An 18,474-nucleotide genomic window follows, 5' to 3' on the forward strand; every position below is an offset into this window, starting at 1 on the left:
ATGTAAGAAATTGTTATGGAAATTATTTGTGAGTTTGTCTTTCAGCAGAAGTGACGGGGCAATCATCCAGATATTTTATGAACTTAAACTATCAGGAAGCAAAGGACTGGAAGGGATGGGGAGTAAGAGTGGAGAGGAAGGATTTTTGAGATAAATCCTCCGCCTTAACTTGGATCTAATTAAAAAAAAAAAAAAAAAAAAGATCCAATTTTCCACCTCACTAGGGCTCAGGACTCTGACTTCCAGAGAATAAGCTGTTTAAACCACTTTGGGATTTTGTTCATAGAACCGCTGACCAGTTTCTGAAGCGTTCCTTAGAAATGAGGGAACGAGTTCTAGGACCAGATCACCCAGACTGTGCCCAGTCTCTGAATAATCTGGCAGCTCTGTGCAATGAAAAGAAACAGTATGAAAAAGCAGAAGAGCTTTATGAAAGAGCTTTAGATATTCGGAAACGAGCCTTGGCTCCCGATCACCCTTCTTTGGCGTATACAGTGAAGCACCTTGCAATCTTGTATAAGAAAACAGTAAGTAATCCTTGCCATTCTTACATGTTTTATAATACACTAATGAAGCCACAATTACTATCAGCAAATCATTTTGTCTTCTGGCAGATAGACTATTTTATATGAGTTTTTTTAATTATAATTTTTAATCTATAGAACTGTTTTATACATTTAAAAATATTATTTAATACTTAAGGTACTGATTTGATTTTGTGAAAACATATTCCAAATACAGATCCATTCATTATTCTAAATGAAGCTTAGATTACATTTCAGAAGTTCTAAAATCTCATCTCACCATTACTATCTTTGTTGTATAAAACACCATAAACATAGCAAATCACCCAGCTGTCAGGATGCAGGAAATATCTTGATAGTTGACTAAATAAACATTTTATTTCACTCTTTCTTGACTTTACCTACATCCATAGCCATTCTTTGCCATAGGAGCAAAGTTTGAAATTTTTATATCTGTTCTCCAAAATACCACCAGAGAAGTCTGCTTCTAATGAGTACAGGCAGAGTTACGTAAACTTTAGACTTTGTGGCACCCTGGCTGGTGCTGGTAGCACTGAATAGATGGTTAGTAATAAGGGTACACTGTTGCTATATCTGCCCAACTTTCCAGTAGAAGGAAATAATTAGAAAAATCTGGAAGTGATTTGGTTAGAAGTGAGTTTTTATTCTGATACCATTTCTAAATAAGTTCAGTAAGAAGGTCTACTTAGAATATTTTCTTTCACTATAAACAATGAATAATAATAAATGAGCCTAAAGGGCTTTCCAAATTGTCAGTGGTTTTATATTCAGTCTAATTTTACTTATATATTCTATTAGATTTTTCACTTATCTACAAACTTGACCATTAAAATCAGAGAAAAATTCTTCTGGGACTTTTTTCCTCAGGATTACTGTTTAAAACACAGTTGTATTTGAGGAGAAAGTTCTGATCAGATAGTATTATTGCCTTAATATTTTTGTTAGATGATACTCTTGTTTTTTAGGGGAAACTTGACAAAGCCGTACCTTTGTATGAGTTGGCTGTTGAAATTCGGCAGAAATCCTTTGGCCCAAAGCACCCTAGCGTAGCAACGGCCTTGGTGAACTTAGCAGTTCTTTATTGCCAAATGGTAAGTTCCTACCTTTCAACTCTATTAATGAATGCCTTTAAGGTTTAAAATATAGATAAGCATGAACTAATGGCACAGTAAAAGTAAAGAAAATTTAAGGTCATATTTTTCTACTTAATGCTTCCATTTTTAATACTTGAGAAATTATTGAAGTTGGAGTTGTAAGATGGTGCCCTTCAGAGTGTAAAACCCTGAGTGTAGAGTTAGTATAGGCTTATTTTTTAAATTCTGGAGATTCCTACAGTTGTCTGTAGAATATTATCTTTAAGCTTATAGTATCTACCACTAGTTAATAAAGAAACAGGTTTGCATTTATATTGTTAGGTTAAGGTCAAATGGTTACCAGACCAGGTTGAAAACTTATATATATGACTTTCTGTTATACTGCATCTCTCTTTATGATATTAATAAGTTAATCTTTTTACTCATATCTTTTGAAGGATAATTTCATTTTAAAGTGCTTACCAAAATAGATCAACTTAGTGTAAAAAGCATTAAGAGTAATTTCAGAAACCCAGTGTGTTTATGTGTACGTTACTTTTTTTTTTTTTTTTTTTTAATAAGAAAAAACACATTGAAGCTTTGCCATTATATGAAAGAGCATTAAAGATTTATGAAGATAGCCTGGGTCGGATGCATCCTCGAGTTGGAGAAACATTAAAAAACTTAGCTGTGCTTAGGTAAGAATCTTCTTCACTTTCCTCAGGTATACCCATTCTTTTAGAATAGCTTTGACTCATCACAGAACAGCACAAAATATTTATTGCTGAATGTTCTTCCTTGGAGACAAGAGGGGTGATTTTTGCTGGTCTATCTCACGAGAAACTAAAGTCATATCCAGAAATGAGAGTGTATCAGAGCAAATTGGATGGTTTACATTTGCTACTAACTGGCAATGGGGAAAAAACAAAAAAATTGCTATCCCTGGAGCTCATTCACTGTTAAGCACACTGAGTTTTGCTTGCTCATTGTGTTATCTCAGGATGCAGATAGGAACTTCCTTGAGCACTTTCACTGAATGTACTACAATATGGTCTTAATGGTGTGAATGAGACACCGAAGCAAATAGTCCACAGAACAGAGAGAATACTGGTCATGAACACTGCAAAAAGGGGAAAAGAAGCAAATGTTCACAGCTTGTTCTCTATCTCAAGGTCACTTAGAATTGTTAGGAGCTTATGTTCTCATTTTTTTTTCTCTCTCAAAGCTACGAAGAAGGAGATTTTGAAAAAGCTGCTGAACTGTACAAAAGGGCCATGGAGATAAAAGAAGCAGAAACATCACTTTTGGGGGGAAAAGCTCCTTCAAGACATTCATCAAGTGGAGACACGTTCAGCTTAAAAACCACTCATTCTCCTAATGTTTTCCTTCCTCAAGGACAAAGGTGACAGCAGCAATTATATTTACATACCTTAGGATAAAATAATTATCATTTGGAACATAAGAATTTAAAACTTTTTAAAAATGTTGGTAAGAAAATTTATTTTTACTACTCTTATGATTTAACTGGTATTTGTCTGGAATTGGACTATATTTGAGTTGTGATTTTGTCTGTTTAAGTTGATTAAAATAATTACTTTTCCTAATGTATGGGATCCATTCTAAGACTACGTGAGGACTGGATTGTGAGTAGATGCGTCTCTGTTCACCGAGAGCTGGTGGGGGAGTCAAGAACTCCAAGATTCTTTTCATCTCTCAAGAGCCACCTGAGCCTTTCCAGCCATTCCTTGTTTTTCAGTAGTGGTCTGGCCTAATCCTCTACCTCAAAGAAAACGAATAAAGGGATCATGTTTATGAAACGTTTGAATTGCCTTCAAATTAATTATAGGAATTCTTGATTGCTGTGTTTTTCTTTTTTATTCTGCTTTTTCCCTTGACAGGCCAATCACCCTGCTTTCTGTGTTCTCTACTTTATGCATTTTTCATGACTGTGTTGTATACATCTGTAGTGTCTGGAGTCCTCTGTGCAATAATAACAGGCTAACTCTTTAGTATTCTTTGATCTTGCCCCAAAGTGGACCTAGCATTCTGTCATCTTTCTTGAACAGCTGAACCTGTCGCATTTACCTCATACTCAAATTCATTTTTATACTAAAAATTAAATATTTTTATAGATTTTGTATATATTGCCACATTTGGATGTTATTTATACCACTTATGTATTTATACTCAGTAAAATCTTCCATCAATTTGTGAGATTCTAATATGTATTAGTTGTAAAGGAAAAATGTAAAAACCATACTTCACTGTTTAAAATAAAAGTGCAATTTACTTTCCAACTCTAGTTTATATAAGAGGGCTACATTTTGTATACTTAAGATTAATACATTGAAAATTTGCTAATAAAAAGACTTGAATGTTTAGTAGTTTGGTCAACTTGAAGCACTTCAGTGATTCTACAAGGGTCTTGGTTAATGTTCTCTAAGGCCTTGCTGCTTATGCTGGGATCCTATTAAGTATTCAGACTCTGCTGCCTTCTAAGTCATAATCTGCATTTCAGCTTGATCCCCAGGTAATTTACATGCATTTAAGTGTGAGAAGCATTGGTAAAACTCTGAGGCCTTAGAGTGGTCATTTGAATAAATTAGGCAGGATCTTAGTAAGCATCCTTATTTCCCTTTTTGGAAGAGGTACAGAGGGAAAAGAAAATAAAATATGACTGTAACATATCATTCACCTTGCTGTGAAAGGTACAAATAATTGAATTCACAAATATGTCAGAAATTAATTTTAAAATTAAGCTACTGGAGCTTAAAATCTGATTTAGTACTATAAGTAATGCATTATAAGTATTATATTACCAGCCTAAAAAAAAATTGCTTTAGGAAATAATGAGACCAGTACTCTGGAAAAACCTTGAAAAAAACTTAATATATATTTATTCTTTGCTTCTCCAAAATTTGAACTTGAAAAACATACAAAAAAATATTAGAAATGTCTATTATTATTCAGTGACTTTATGGTAAAAATTATAATTTTGGCTGAGAATGATCACTTTATGTATTTTAAAAATAATTAAGTTTAAATGTAAAAACTATTTTGATCTATTTATTGTATTACTAACAAGCATATATTTTCATGAGAATGTCTAAGATAAACACAGCTGTAACAGAGATCTTGTGTGTGTGTGCATATGTGTATTTGAGGTTCTCCAATAGGAATATTATATTCACATTAACATATACTTTGACAGCAGAAAAGATAGCTTTCAAACAACTCAATCATAAAACTGAATAGGTAGGAACCAAATTTTGCTATTCATAATTCATTTTCTCATTTTCATTCATCAATGATAATGAAATATGAAAAACAAAACAAAACAAAACAAAAAAACATGATCTGAGGAGTCAAAGCTTCCTTAAATATATTCTTAAAAAGTGCAGACCTTTCTGTATTGGATGGGCTAAGTATCCAGGAAGTATTTATAAGAAAACCATAATACATATATTCTCAACTACATAAAAAAAATCTGAGCAGACCATAAATTAATTTTCCATTAATGATGATAATAAAAAATTAAAAAGTGATTGTTAGAGTCTGCTAAAGCAGTTTTGGTACTTCTTTTCTCTCTTTCGCATTAGAATCTCTAGTGTCTTCAAGTCTAACCAAATACTATGAGTTTATTTAATGCAAAATTATGTCATGATCAGTTCCTCATAATTGGCTGCCTACTAACCCAAGTTTTCATGGCACACAGACTGTCAAGAGAGCATTCATTCCAAGTTGCAAGATACCTATTACCATATTTTTTCTGATAAAATAATCCAATAGTTTATGAAAGATATTAGAACCCTCCCAAAAAAATTAAAATAAGATAAATAAAATTTGGTGTAGTCAAGACATCAGCCGTGATGCTGTACCAGTATAAGACCAGATAAAGGTCTTCAGATGGTCTATATACTTTATCAAATCAAATTTAGTAATTTATAAGTAAGACCTTACCAAATTTGTATACCAGTTTCTGAAGCAGAATTATTGTAGAAAGACCACATTTCATTTTAAAAATCCAAAATATCTTTAGTAACTAGAAGAGCTATTCTATAACTCAATGCACTAATTTTTTTTTTTTTTTTTTTTAACGGTAAAAGACTCACCAAGGCAACATAAGAAAGTTTTAAGGCTAGAAAAATCATCCTCCTGGGGCTGGGTAGTGGCTCAGTGGCAGAGCGCTTGCCTCCCACATGTGAGGCACTGGGTTCGATCCTCAGCACCACATAAAAAAAAAAAAAAAAAAAAAATGAATAAACGAAATAAAGATATTGCATCCATCTATAACTAAAAAATATTTTTTTTTTAAAAACTATCCTCCTATTTCCTCATTTTACTATAAACATGAAAATCACAGTGTAATTCCAGAATCGCAAAACTAATAAACTGAATATATTTCTGAAATCAGTTTTTAGAACTTTATTTTACAAGTAGGGAATGTACTTTTAACTTTTTACTAACATTTTCCCCCTGTAGATACAACCTGGACATTCATATCTTCAAAAGAACAACTATCAAAATAAGATATTAGCATAGTAACAGCCTACTGGCAATGGTTATACCTGCATGTTGTTTATTGGTCTCCAAACCATTGAGAATTTACTCCAACCAATGCTAAAACTTTGCTATTTGTATGTAACTCCAGAGAAAACCAGTTTATATCAATTTACGATTTAGTAGTCACAATCAGGAAATGAGCCTCCTCCAAGGAAGAAGTATATATTAGTCATTGTGGAGGTAATTTAAAACTCTTCTTTCATATTTACTGGCCAGGACAACCCTTGTCAATATCTCACTACCTTAAGTATCAAATTTAAATGAAATATTTGGAAGTAGCCTATTTGGTAGGTGTAATGTGGATGTCAGTCTAAATTTATGCCTTGTTTTCCAGTAAAGTGCAGAAACTCCAGATATATATGCCACAGATAACAATGATTTCTTTTCCATGGTCAGTGCAGAATAAAATAAAATTTGACTTTCAGTTTCCTGAAAGTACCTTTATCTACTTACCCATAAAGACAGGTTCCACTTACTTGCCTTTGTCTTGTTTTGAGTATATAATTCACAACTTTTAAACTTCTCCAATGATTACATTGCAGCTTGTATTAAATCCAAAAACACTGGAGAGGATAATTTCATTTTATGGGTTAAGTATTTAAAAATCACAGTTGGTCAAGATAGTAATTTTGGGCAATTTTCTTGTTTCTTTGTTTCTTGAACCAAACACAGTGACAGACACTTGCCAGCTCTGATCAATAGGCTGCACCTGTCCTCCTTTTGTTTGTACTACTTTATTGTCTATGTCCTTTTCACAGACCACAAGGGATTACTAGAAAGAAATAAAGACTATAGAATCAGATTGGTCCTTCCCCAACCTTCAAAAGGCCAAGATATTTTGGTGGCTATGCTACAATAGTACTCTGAAGGCAAATCTTTTAGGACAGCTATTAGATTTAGTTGGAAAGAGGAGCAAAGAGCAACAGCTACAGTATTTTAATAAAGTATAACAATTTAGTGAAGATTACAACATCAGTTAATCTTGCCCTAAGTTTTATCAGTTTTGAATTTTTTTAATTTCAAGAGAATAGGCTTATACACAGAAAAAGTAAAATATATGCCAGTCCATAATCTATATATTCTTCATCTTGGCCATGAGGTCTTCCAAGCTTTCTCCAGAATCTTCTACTGTAACTTCAGATACACAGTCGTCTTGCTGTCAACAAATGAGGAAAATATAGTGAAAAAATAGCCTTACTGAATTCTTTATGCTTAGGAATCAGTAAGCTTTAACCCTGCTCAACAAGTTTATTAATTTCCTCTAATAAATATGGCTTGTAATTTTAAAAAATCTTTTTTTTTTTTTTTTTTGTAGTTTAGATAGAATGCTTTTATTTTTATCTGATGCTAAAGATCAAGCCCAGTGCCTCACACATGCTAGGCAGGCGCTCTGTCACTGAGTTATAGCTCCAACCGATGCCTTGCAATTTTTAGGACAGTCCTTTACTTTCCCCACCAGCATTTGATTTATGAGGCAGTAATTTTCGTATTCTTGATATCTCAAGCATATATTTTAATTGACCTAAAAATTATATTTATTTATGGAGTACCATTTGATGTTTTGATACTTGTATATACTATATATCAGGGTTCACTTATCTTATCAAACACTTATCATTTCTTTGTGGTAAAAACATTTAAAAAATCATTTCTTTTAGCTTTCTGAAATACAGAGTTCAGTACATTATCTAAGTCATGCTACTGTGAAACAGGATACCAGAACTTATTTCTACTCTCTAACAATAACTCAGTAGCTATTAACCAACTTCCCCTATTTTTTCCCCAACCTCTGATAAGCACTATTTAATTTTCAATATATACATGATCAAGTTTTTAAGATTCTACATGAGTGACACAGCTGTCATTCTGTGCCTGGTTTATTTCTCTAAACATAATGACCCCTAGTTCTATCCATGTTGTCACAAATAACAAAATATCCTTTTATGACTGAATAGTGTTCCACAGTACATATACCCCTTACTTTTCTTTATCCATTAATCAGTCAATAAACACTTAACTGGAGTTCATTTCTTAACTACTGTCAACAATGCTGCAATAAATACGGAGGTATAGATGTCTCTTCAACATAAGATTACATTTCTTTAGATATACACCCAGTAGTGAAACAGCTGTTCCACAAACATTCAATTTTTAAAACTGTTCTACTTTTAATTTTTGAGGAACTTCATGCCATTTTCCATAATGCATCTACTAATTTATATCTCCACCAATAGTAAAGATTCTATCTTCTGCACATCCTTTTGAGCATGTGTTATCTTTTTGATAACAGCCATTCTAACTGGAATGAGGTGATAACCTCATTGTGGTTTTGATTTGCATTACCCTGATGTTTAATGATGTTGAGCAGTTTTTCATATTTATATTGGCCATTTGAATGTCTTCTTTTTTTAAAAAAAATATTTATTTATTTATTTTAGTTTTTGGCGGACACAACATCTTTGTTTGTATGTGGTGTTGAGGATCGAACCCGGGCCGCACGCATGCCAGGCAAGCGCGCTACTGCTTGAGCCACATCCCCAGCCCCTGAATGTCTTCTTTAGAGAAATGTACTTAGACTGTCTACTGAAGTATTTTTAAATGGTATTGTGGCTAAATCATATTTTCATTTAATCAAAATCTATTATGCATGACCTATTAATGAGTGAACGAAACCATTTTATGTCAGTGTTTTCAAAGTTTAACATAGACTGTACACAACTCCATTTTAACACTAAATACTTCTTTCTCACATCTTAATGCCTATGGTGTAAAATACCCAAAACAGGAATTAGTATATTGGCATTACTAAATAGAATAAAGATAAAAGAAGATATGTATACATTTTATCTTATATTTACTTATGGATAAATCAGATTTTTAAAGTACCTTTTTTGGAATTGTATATGCCACTGTAATTCCTTCAGGTAAGTCAGGAACTGGACCTGAAGAATTTTTCAATTCTTCTTCTGAAACCTCAGATACCAGCTCAATACCTGTTGAATTAAAATAGATTCTGCAACAGTTCTGAAGAAACTTCATGAGCAATAATTATTCAAAATGTGTGTAACCTTGTATTCTCTACCACAGAAGATTTTGTTGGATGTATGTCTTCAATTTATAAAAGAATTCCTACCCCACTCATTATCCTCATGTATTATCTCTTCCTCTTCTTGAACAGTCTCCGGTTTGGGCAATAATGCTACCTTTTTCTGTAGAAATCAAATAATACCAGTGTTTTCAATCATTATCAGCTCTCTGAAGCATTAATCAAGAATTCAGACAGGGTTTTATGGTATCACAAACAAGAAAGGATCTTTATTTTTAATAAATATGATGAATAAGTTAAAATTATAAAATTAAAACTATAAAACTCCAGAATCCAAATCTGTTCCTTTTGTTTGACTGTTTAAGTTACTATTCTATGCAATAAGATCCCTCAGACATTCTGACAGATTTGACATATACCTTGTATTCTTCCTGCTGCTTCCTGCAATTTTTATCATCACATTGAGGATTTGGCTTCATGGACATAGTAGGAAAAAAATCTTGCATTGCATTGTATCCAAGGTAAAAACTAACAGTACCAAAATTTAATAGAAACCTAGAAAAACAAAATAGACTTAAAGGAAGAAAAACCCATAAAAAGTACTAAAAGAAAGTAAGTGAATTTTTTAGAAATTATTTTGGAGTTCGTAATGATTTTTCCAACATGCAACTCAGAAACAGAAATTTTCTATCTTGTTGACAGAGCCTACTTCGTAAGTAGATGCTTGAATATTTGCTGAATTAATGAAGGAAAGAAAAGATTACTCCATTTCATCACCTAAAGAATGCATTATTAGTTTTTGAACCTCTACTAAAAATAAAATGTGTGCGAGGCCAACCTTACTCGTGACTGAGTTACACTCCCCGCTGGGTGCTGAGGCTCAGTCACAGAAATGTGGCACCCTTCTTGGGTGCGAGGGTCGGTGTCTCATGCATGGGTGTGTCTTGCTACAGCCCCATGGGTGAAGCTATGCTCACCTGTTCCTTTGTAATATAACCCCTTGCCTTGTTTAGGATAGAATCTTCCATGGAAGTGCCTGTGTGTGTCCCCTTCTCTTACTGTGCCCTTGAGTGTGGCCTACCCAGGTGTCAGTCAACCTGCTGACAGTGGACATCATGAAGATAGACTCAGCCCCCTGAAACCTGACCCCTTGCGTCATTTGAATAGCTTCTCCTCTCTCTCTCTCTTTCTGCGGACCCTTAAGGTCAGAGGAGCCGTCACAGCGACCCCGAAGAAAAAGGTATTTGTGTCTCTTGTGTGGTTATTTTGTGAAGCCCAGTTAGCCCAGTTTAACTGGAGTGACCCCTGAGCCTTTTAGTCGCGAGAACAGAAACCCGGCAAAAATGCTGGCATTTTATATAGTTTTTAAACTTTAAGACACATACTGATTTCAGAGATAGTAAAATGTGAGAGAAGTGTTTTTTAAAATCTTGAGACATGGTATTAAATATAATTAGTTAAAATTTGTATATAGTTTACTGTGAAGTACACAATTGTGAATGTATAGTAAATAAAATATTTTATATCTTCATGTAAATACTACCAGATCAAGATACAGAATATTTCCAATAACCCATAAAGTTCTTTTCTGTTCCCCTGCCCATCAAATGTGATTCCCTTTAAAATCTTCTGTATAGAAGAAAAATCATGTATAAAACAAAAGGAAAAATATTTGCAAATGCATGTTTTCAATATACAACAAAACAAAAAACAGGGTAAAGGATATTAAAGATAACTCACAGAAACGTATGTGCCTAACCCTTTTTTAAACAAATGAATGAAAATTAAAATGAAATATGCATTTTTTGCTTATCAGAGTAATGGACATTCATACACACACACATTAATGTTATGTTAATGTATTCAAATTAATGTAAATATACATGGATTAAAAGTACACATATACATATATAAAATAAAAATATATTTAAAATTAAATTTTTAAAAATTAAATACTTGGCTGATAATTTCAATTTTTGAAATCTTAACAAAATATATTTATCAAAAGCATATAAAACTATTCAAAAAAATTAGCCCTCACTTACTTTAACACATTTTGTACCAAGATCCCCGCCACCACTCCCATAGTGGTAGGAAGACTGGCCGCACAAACGCCTTCTCGTTTAAGAGTCTTTTCATCAATATTTGCAGCAACTACAAGTGGTGGTGCACACTGCATGAAAAAGGAAAAAAGGCAAACAATTTTAAAAGAAAGAAGGAAAAATATGAATGTTTCAAACAGCATTCCATTACATTCAAGTTTGTTTTTTCTTTGAATTATAACACATTTTCAATTCCCCTAAGGACTCTAGTGCCTAACAATGTAAAAAGATCTAAGACAAATAATGCATACCGCAAAACAAGCAGATTCTCCAGGAATTATAAGCTGTATATGCCCCGAAACTGCATTTTCACTGACCCCAGATTCCATCCATGTTTGTCTAAGTTCATTACAGGCCTTAAATAGAAATAAATGAAAACAAGGAAGAAAACAAAGAAGCAAGTAGTTTACTATAAATTCTTGTTGTGAAATGTTATAGCTTACTCAATGAATCACCAAGGGTTTCTAAAAATTAATTTTCAAGAAAAAAAGGAGTGAAGCTGCAAATAATTGAATTCCTTGGCAATTACCATTTTTATTTAAAGAATAAACTATCAGTATTAAAGAATTGATAAATACCTATTTATTAACTGAAACCACAGTTTATTAGGTATCTTGCCAGGTTAATATAAAAATTTATATTAATTTCAAAAATAAAATATCTAAAATATTAATTGAAAAGTTAAAAGTCCTTGCTTCTGATAAGCATGAGAGAGTGGGATGCTTGAAATGTCTGTCATGCCCAACAAAGCGAGACACTTCCCACAACTATTATAAATTTTAAAAGTAGACAAAGAGAACATTACAAATAAGCACAAAAAAGGGCTCAAAAATCACAATTATTTTTGAGATGGGGATGGTATACTAATCATACACTAGGGATCATAAAAGAATATAGATAAATCCATGAGTATTACATCTTACATAATAGAAAAACTCACTGTATTTATTGCCATCCGAGCTTCAAAATTGTCCACACAGCTAAGAACTAGATCAACAGGATTTCCTTCTTCTAACCCACCATTACTAGTCAAGGAAAACAAATTTTATTTGAAAAAATATCAAGATAGAAAATATATTCTAATTAGACTTTATTGTTCAGTTTTCTTCTTTCATTAAATTTTTGAGTATAACATCAATAAGTATTTAATATTAAATATCCTGTATATATGAAACATTAAATAACTATTTGAATATAAAATCAATGATACCATTGTGGTAAAAGGATGAAGGAAATATGAAATCTGTTCACAACTGTTTCCATATTAGCTTTTAAAATCTTGTTCATGCTTCACTAAAATATCAATGTAATAAAAACTAATTGAATACAATTCATTATTTTGGAGGTATTCTGACAGTCTCTGAAGAAAACTATTTCAGAGAGAAGTATAATCTAGAACACAAAATTTAAATTGAGGGTCCTTTATTAAATCATTGTAAATATCAGAGTATTTTGTTTATTTATTTATTTGTTTATTTTTGGTACCAGGGATTGAACCCAGGAGTACTTAATCCTGGAGCCACATCCCCACCACTTTTTATTTTTTATTTTGAGACAGGGTCTCGCTAAGTTGCTTAGGGTCACACTACATTGCTGAGGCTGGCCTCAAACTTGCAATCCTCCTGCCGTTTAATATATAAAAATTACTATTTTAATAAACACAAAAACATATTAATCTGCCAATTTTCTAAATTAATCAATGGATTTGTCTAATACTTGCTTAACTGGGCTGGGCATTTTTTACAAAACACTCATAAATAAAATGTTACCTTATTCTATCCATGAAATGTTGAAAGTTTTCCATTGTGGTTATATTATAGTTATGTACTTCAAAAAGAACATCAGGATTAATGTTCCTAAGAGGAAAAAAGGGAATGATTATAAAGACTATTAGTAGCTACACTAAGAAAACACAGAAAGAGCTAAAGAGTAAGTTAGAAAATTGGAATTCAAGCTATTCAGAGAAAATCCAAAGTCCTCTTCTACCTTTTTTTTTTTTTTTTTAATTCTCACCCCAACCTGGATCAATCTATGTGCTGGGAATTATATCTTTACTACTTCTGGTAGCTACAGCTCAGCCTAACAAAATAGCTTATTTGTCACATATTCAATTTGGTATAGGGGTTCACACACTATGTCCCATTGGTCAAATCTGTTGTACCACCTGTTTTTGTACAGCCTTCAAGTTAAGAACAATTTTTAAACATTTGAGAAAAAAGTCAAAGGAATAACACCTAATGACATGAAAATGATGAAATTCAAAGTCCAGAGTCCAAAAATGAAGTTTTATTGGAGCACAGATATGCCTATTCACCTTTGTGTTATCTGTGGCTTTTATCAGACTACAACTCCATAGTTCAGCAGTTGCAGAGACCATAAGGACCTCAAAGACTAAAATATGTACCATCTATCCACATATAGAAAAAATTCGTCAACCCAAGTCCAAGAGTAAGTAAAAATCTGCATTTGTATAGAGAATAATTTAGGACTATGTATTAGGTTAACTCATACCAAATTTATAAAATAAGATTTCACTGAATATAGTCCTTAACTGTAATTCCATTTACCTTAAAGTATGTTCTGCTGCTTGAACTTTACTCAGTCCTGCTTGATGAGGCTGGAAGAAAAGTCTGTTCATATTGGCCAGTTCTACTTTGTCATAGTCAAAGAGGAGTAACTAAAATAAAAATTTATTCCAATGAAAAACATTCCAAAAAACTAAAATTAACAAATAGCAAACTAGTGGACCTACATTTGATTGCTTTAAGAGTCTGATGATGACATTAGTTAACTAAGACATTAGGTGCCATATGTGAATTCACTGAACACTTATGTGAGCTAAATACACAGGTACTATTATCCTCATCTTAAAGATGAGGCAACTAGAGCATTTGCCCAAAGGCTGAAAATCTTCATTTCTAACAAGCTCCCAGGTGATGCTGAGGCTACTACTTAGGACCAGACTTAGAGTACTAGCAAGACTCCAGCAATTCTCAAAGTTTAGTTAGTCCCTTGAACATCATTAGGATCACCTGAGAAGGTGTTAAAATGACAATGTACCTCATACCAACAGAATCAGAACCACTGATACAGGGTCTAGCAGTCTGTGTTTTCATAAGCTTTTCAAGTGCTTCTGATAACAAACTTGTGAACCACGGATCTCTCCCATTGATCTCTAATATCTTCACCAAACATGTTTTAAGTCAGCTATAAGAAATTTTTGGCCTGCCTTTGTAAACCTCTTAAAAGATATCAAAATTTTGATGGTGTTTTTGTATTGATGAATGAGTACCAAATCTGAAACCGCTTTAAGAATTTGAGGTACACCAACACATTACAAAGTATTGATAAACTATATGGGAAAATGTTTGCCTTATCAAAATGAAAAACTAAACGGTTTTCCACAATTATACAACTGTGGAAAGCTTATCTATTCAATTACTATGTATCTAACATCATAGACCTTGGTTTTATAAATCAAAGACTGATGGACTGAATTCTGGTATAAGTTTACTTTTCTTTCCTACACATAATCCAAATAAATATTTAAAACAAAATTTTAAAAATATGGATTAAAAAAAATCTGAACATTTTCTAGTACAAATTCAAGAGTAAGAAATACACAGAATAGAGAGCCTATTTGTCATTTAAATTATGTTTAATAAAATAATTTATATATGTTTCAGTGTTTCACTCATACTTTATCAATTTAATAGTCTCCTTTCCTAAATATCTATATCTAAAACACCTAAATCCAAATTGTTTATGTAATACCCCAAACAAAAAAGTTCCTGTAACAGTCCTTGTGTAATTATCAATAATATCAGTTTTTGTTTGGACAGGGATATATCTCAATATTTTGGATGGAAAGAACAATCTGAATAAATACACAACAAATGAGTAGACCATTAGTAGCAAGGAAAAAAGTCCTAACTTGTACCTGATTTGCTCCAAGAATGAGGAATTCCCTATGAGACAGGCAAAGAGAAATATTTTTACCTTACCAATGCCACATCTTGTCAGCATTTCAGCCGTCACACTACCAACTCCACCAACACCTACTATTGCTACAGCAAAGGTACGGATTTTCTGTGAAATGCAAAATTACATATGTTCTGGTTAAGAGTTCTTCATTTAATTTGTCACCAGAAATTATTTTCATTTCCTGAAATTGTCTTCAAAAACTTGGAAAGGGTTATCATACCTCATAGTCGCTTACAATTCCCATTCGCTTCAAGGCCATCAGGCGGCTTAAACAAAGAAAAGAAAATGTTTTAGAGCTACAATTGATAAGTTAACAGTGATATAAACAGGCATACATCATTACATAAAATAAACACTGAAATTCAATCATTACTCCTCTTTTAAAATAAGAGGAATCTTTCAGTTGCTTTTTCCCAGGTGGAACTAAATTACTTAGTAGCTTTAAATACAGACACTCATGTACCCTTCTCCTGGTGTAGCCTGTGAAATAATATATATGTATTTAAAAGCTACTTCTCTGTTCTAATGTGCAGCTGAGATCAATACCTGCCCAGTTATTAGTAGAAATCCTCTATTTTACTCTCTTCAATAAATAAATCTCCAATCTCTTCTCCTGGTGGGGAAGGGGCATTAGCTCAGCTACCCCCAGTGGAGTAAGGGTCCTTGGGTTCTGTTTTTTCAAAAGACTTTCTAGAAATACCTGTACCCATTTCTGAGCCTCTTGGGGCGATTGTGCGGTGTAAGTTGGGATGCAGATTTAAGATTCAACTTCTTAGAATCTGTTAAATCAGTCATCCTTCATCCATCAAAGTTTCCAAAATTATGTCACTATAATCTTCAAGTATAAGAACCCACTCCTCTCTCCCCAATTATTAATGGAAACCTTCTATTTTCTGAATGTGGGATTACCTTTTTTTTTTTTAATTTTTTACTGTTTGTTTAGTGGGAGTGGGCAGAAGTGAACGTCAGTTCCTGTGGTCTGCCATCTTTATCTTCATGCTCTCTTTAATTTTACAAATAATCTCTGAGAAAAATGCATTGCACCTCCCTGATCTGGACCCCAGACCAAGAAAAAAATTAGGATAATTAAGACCAAAAAAAAAAAATTAGAATAATTTACTGCCCACAGTCAGCTAACTGGCAAACAATATTTAGAGCTGAGTTTCTGAACTTGAGTTTGAAACTAGGTGTTCTAATCAACACTTCTGCTTGCCTCTCCAGTTTCTCCATGTGCTTATAATCATATTCTATACCATATGGGGATATAGCTCAGTTGGTAGAGTGCCCGCCTCCCTCACATACACAAGGCCTTGGATTAAATCCCCAGCACCACACAAAAAAAAAAAGACACACATTTCTTTGCATTTTATCTTCGAGGGAAAATTTCCAAGTGTTCATTTGTAAAATTCAAACTTACTGAAATATGACAAATGGAATAGTTTGCACTCATTCTGATTAGAGATAACAGTTTCATGCTTATTCAATCTCTAAAGATTTTGGAACATTAACCCTTAATATTTACCAATACAGTTAAAACAGTGCACCTTAAAACTGCCACTGAGGCTTTATAATGTCACAAACAACAACAACAAAAATCCTCATGTTCTTTAAAGGAAAAAAAAAATAACAAGAGCTCTTCTCTATTTCACGTTAAGACGACCCAGTTTTTAGCCACACTACTTAATGGCTTATTTATTTTTACAGGGAAGATAGTTTCATGTGAATTTTGGATTAAGTGAAACCTAATGCCAGTTCAGGCTTTGGGCATTATTATTTTTTTTTTTTGGGGGGGGGGGGGGGGCTTCAGGAATGTGCTATACCACTGAGGTTACAGCCCCAGCCCCAGTTCAGGCCTTATACTATATATAAAAACTTGAGAGCCCTCTAAGCCTCGATTCTCTCATCTATAAAATGGGGGTAAAACCCATTAGCGCGGCTGTATAGTTCTTACCCTTAACCACTGCACTGAACTGACAAGCTTCCCGAGGAAGGGAGAGGAACAGCAGGTCTTGTAAAGCAGAAAGGCCTGAGATACCCTTGGAACTCCTTCGCCCTTCTCCATCTAAATTTCATTGCAAAGCCTTTATGAATCTCCAAGTTTAGGCTAGGCGGGCTTTACGCTTGATGTCTTCTGAATGTTCTTAATCCTAAGCAAGGTGAGGAGGAGTAATTAGAGGCAAGAGCTACAGGAAGCCGAATGCACGCCCGCCGCGAGAGCAGGAGCAGTACCATATGGAAGGCTCGCTTGGGTTTTTAAAACCGAGAAACAACGTCTTCCGACCATCCCTAAACAGTGCCCTTGCGTGTCTGGGAACGGGACCCCAGACCAGGAAAAGGGTGGCGGGAGGCCGAGCTAGCGGGATGGGGCGCCCTTCTCACCCCACCGAGATGGGGACCTCGCCCTCCTCCGACTCGCGACGCAGTCACCTGTAGGGATTGGAATCCACCACCTCTGAGCTCATCTTCTCAATGCGGGCCCGGCCGCCCGCTCCGTCGCCGTCACCCAGGGCCCGCCGACTTCTCTCCTGGGCAAGTTCCCGCTCCAGTTCCAGTACCCGCTGCTGCAGCCGCTCCACGGACTCGGCCATGGCTGGGACCCCCGCGGCCAAACCTCCCAGCCCCGGCCTTCGCCGCCGCCGCCGCCCCACGCTGCTCGGCTGGGCAACTTGCCGTCACCGTCCACGCCCACAGACCTAGCGCGGGGTCCCCAGCGCTTCCAAGACCGACACGTCTCTGCGGCTCCCGAAGACCTTCCAAGGTACCGCTTCCGGTGCGTCGCTCTCATCGCTCCCCTCAGCAAAAACTCGCCTCTTTTGAGTTCTTTCTTCGCTACATCTGCTGTAACAAGCTGCCGCAGGACTGGGGTTATAAGTACCTAGAGCAAGAGGACGGCGACGTTGCCTTTTAACTAAGTGGCTAGGAGAAAACACCCGGATCTTTTATTTCTGGGCTCGAGGACCTGACGGTCTCTTTTCTGAACCGGACCCTAGAGGTCTTCCGCACGCAGGTGCAGTAAATCGGCTGGGAGCGACTCCTACATCCTTGTTCGCTCGCACCTATAACTACGGTTTTACTTTCTTTAAAACCGAGCCCTTCCAACGCTGGCACTGACAGGAATTTTAAAATTCGAGCACACATGGGTGCTTTCGGTATTTCTCAAG

At 34.6% G+C, this 18,474-nt stretch overlaps 2 protein-coding genes across 3 annotated transcripts in view; one reads left to right on the forward strand and one right to left on the reverse strand.

Annotated features, from left to right (window-relative positions):
* Nphp3 (nephrocystin 3) overlaps positions 1-4,736 on the forward strand; it is a 37,507-nt gene extending 32,771 nt beyond the window's left edge. The window contains exons 24-27 of one of the 2 annotated variants that reach the window (XM_027934066.2): positions 287-527; positions 1,511-1,636; positions 2,201-2,316; positions 2,844-4,736. In XM_027934066.2, the coding sequence (XP_027789867.2) occupies positions 287-527; positions 1,511-1,636; positions 2,201-2,316; positions 2,844-3,024 (664 nt within the window). In that variant the 3' untranslated portion in view covers positions 3,025-4,736. Of the gene's footprint in view, positions 1-286; positions 528-1,490; positions 1,637-2,200; positions 2,317-2,843 lie in introns of those variants that run through there. The other variant, XM_071615652.1, reaches the window with a different exon arrangement.
* A 1,444-nt stretch (positions 4,737-6,180) lies between these two features.
* On the reverse strand, positions 6,181-18,455 carry Uba5 (ubiquitin like modifier activating enzyme 5). The gene is made up of 12 exons (XM_027934021.2): positions 17,741-18,455; positions 15,534-15,579; positions 15,329-15,418; positions 13,897-14,006; positions 13,099-13,185; positions 12,270-12,354; positions 11,581-11,685; positions 11,273-11,400; positions 9,647-9,782; positions 9,315-9,390; positions 9,068-9,174; positions 6,181-7,337 (listed from the first exon to the last, which is right to left on the reverse strand). Exons 1-12 carry the CDS (start codon positions 17,899-17,901, stop codon positions 7,254-7,256), a joined length of 1,215 nt encoding a protein of 404 aa, XP_027789822.2. The 5' UTR covers positions 17,902-18,455; the 3' UTR covers positions 6,181-7,253.
* Positions 18,456-18,474: the final 19 nt, after the last annotated feature.

The sequence above is a fragment of the Marmota flaviventris genome, chromosome 8, assembly GCF_047511675.1.
Source record: "Marmota flaviventris isolate mMarFla1 chromosome 8, mMarFla1.hap1, whole genome shotgun sequence".
Classification (NCBI taxonomy): domain Eukaryota; kingdom Metazoa; phylum Chordata; class Mammalia; order Rodentia; family Sciuridae; genus Marmota; species Marmota flaviventris.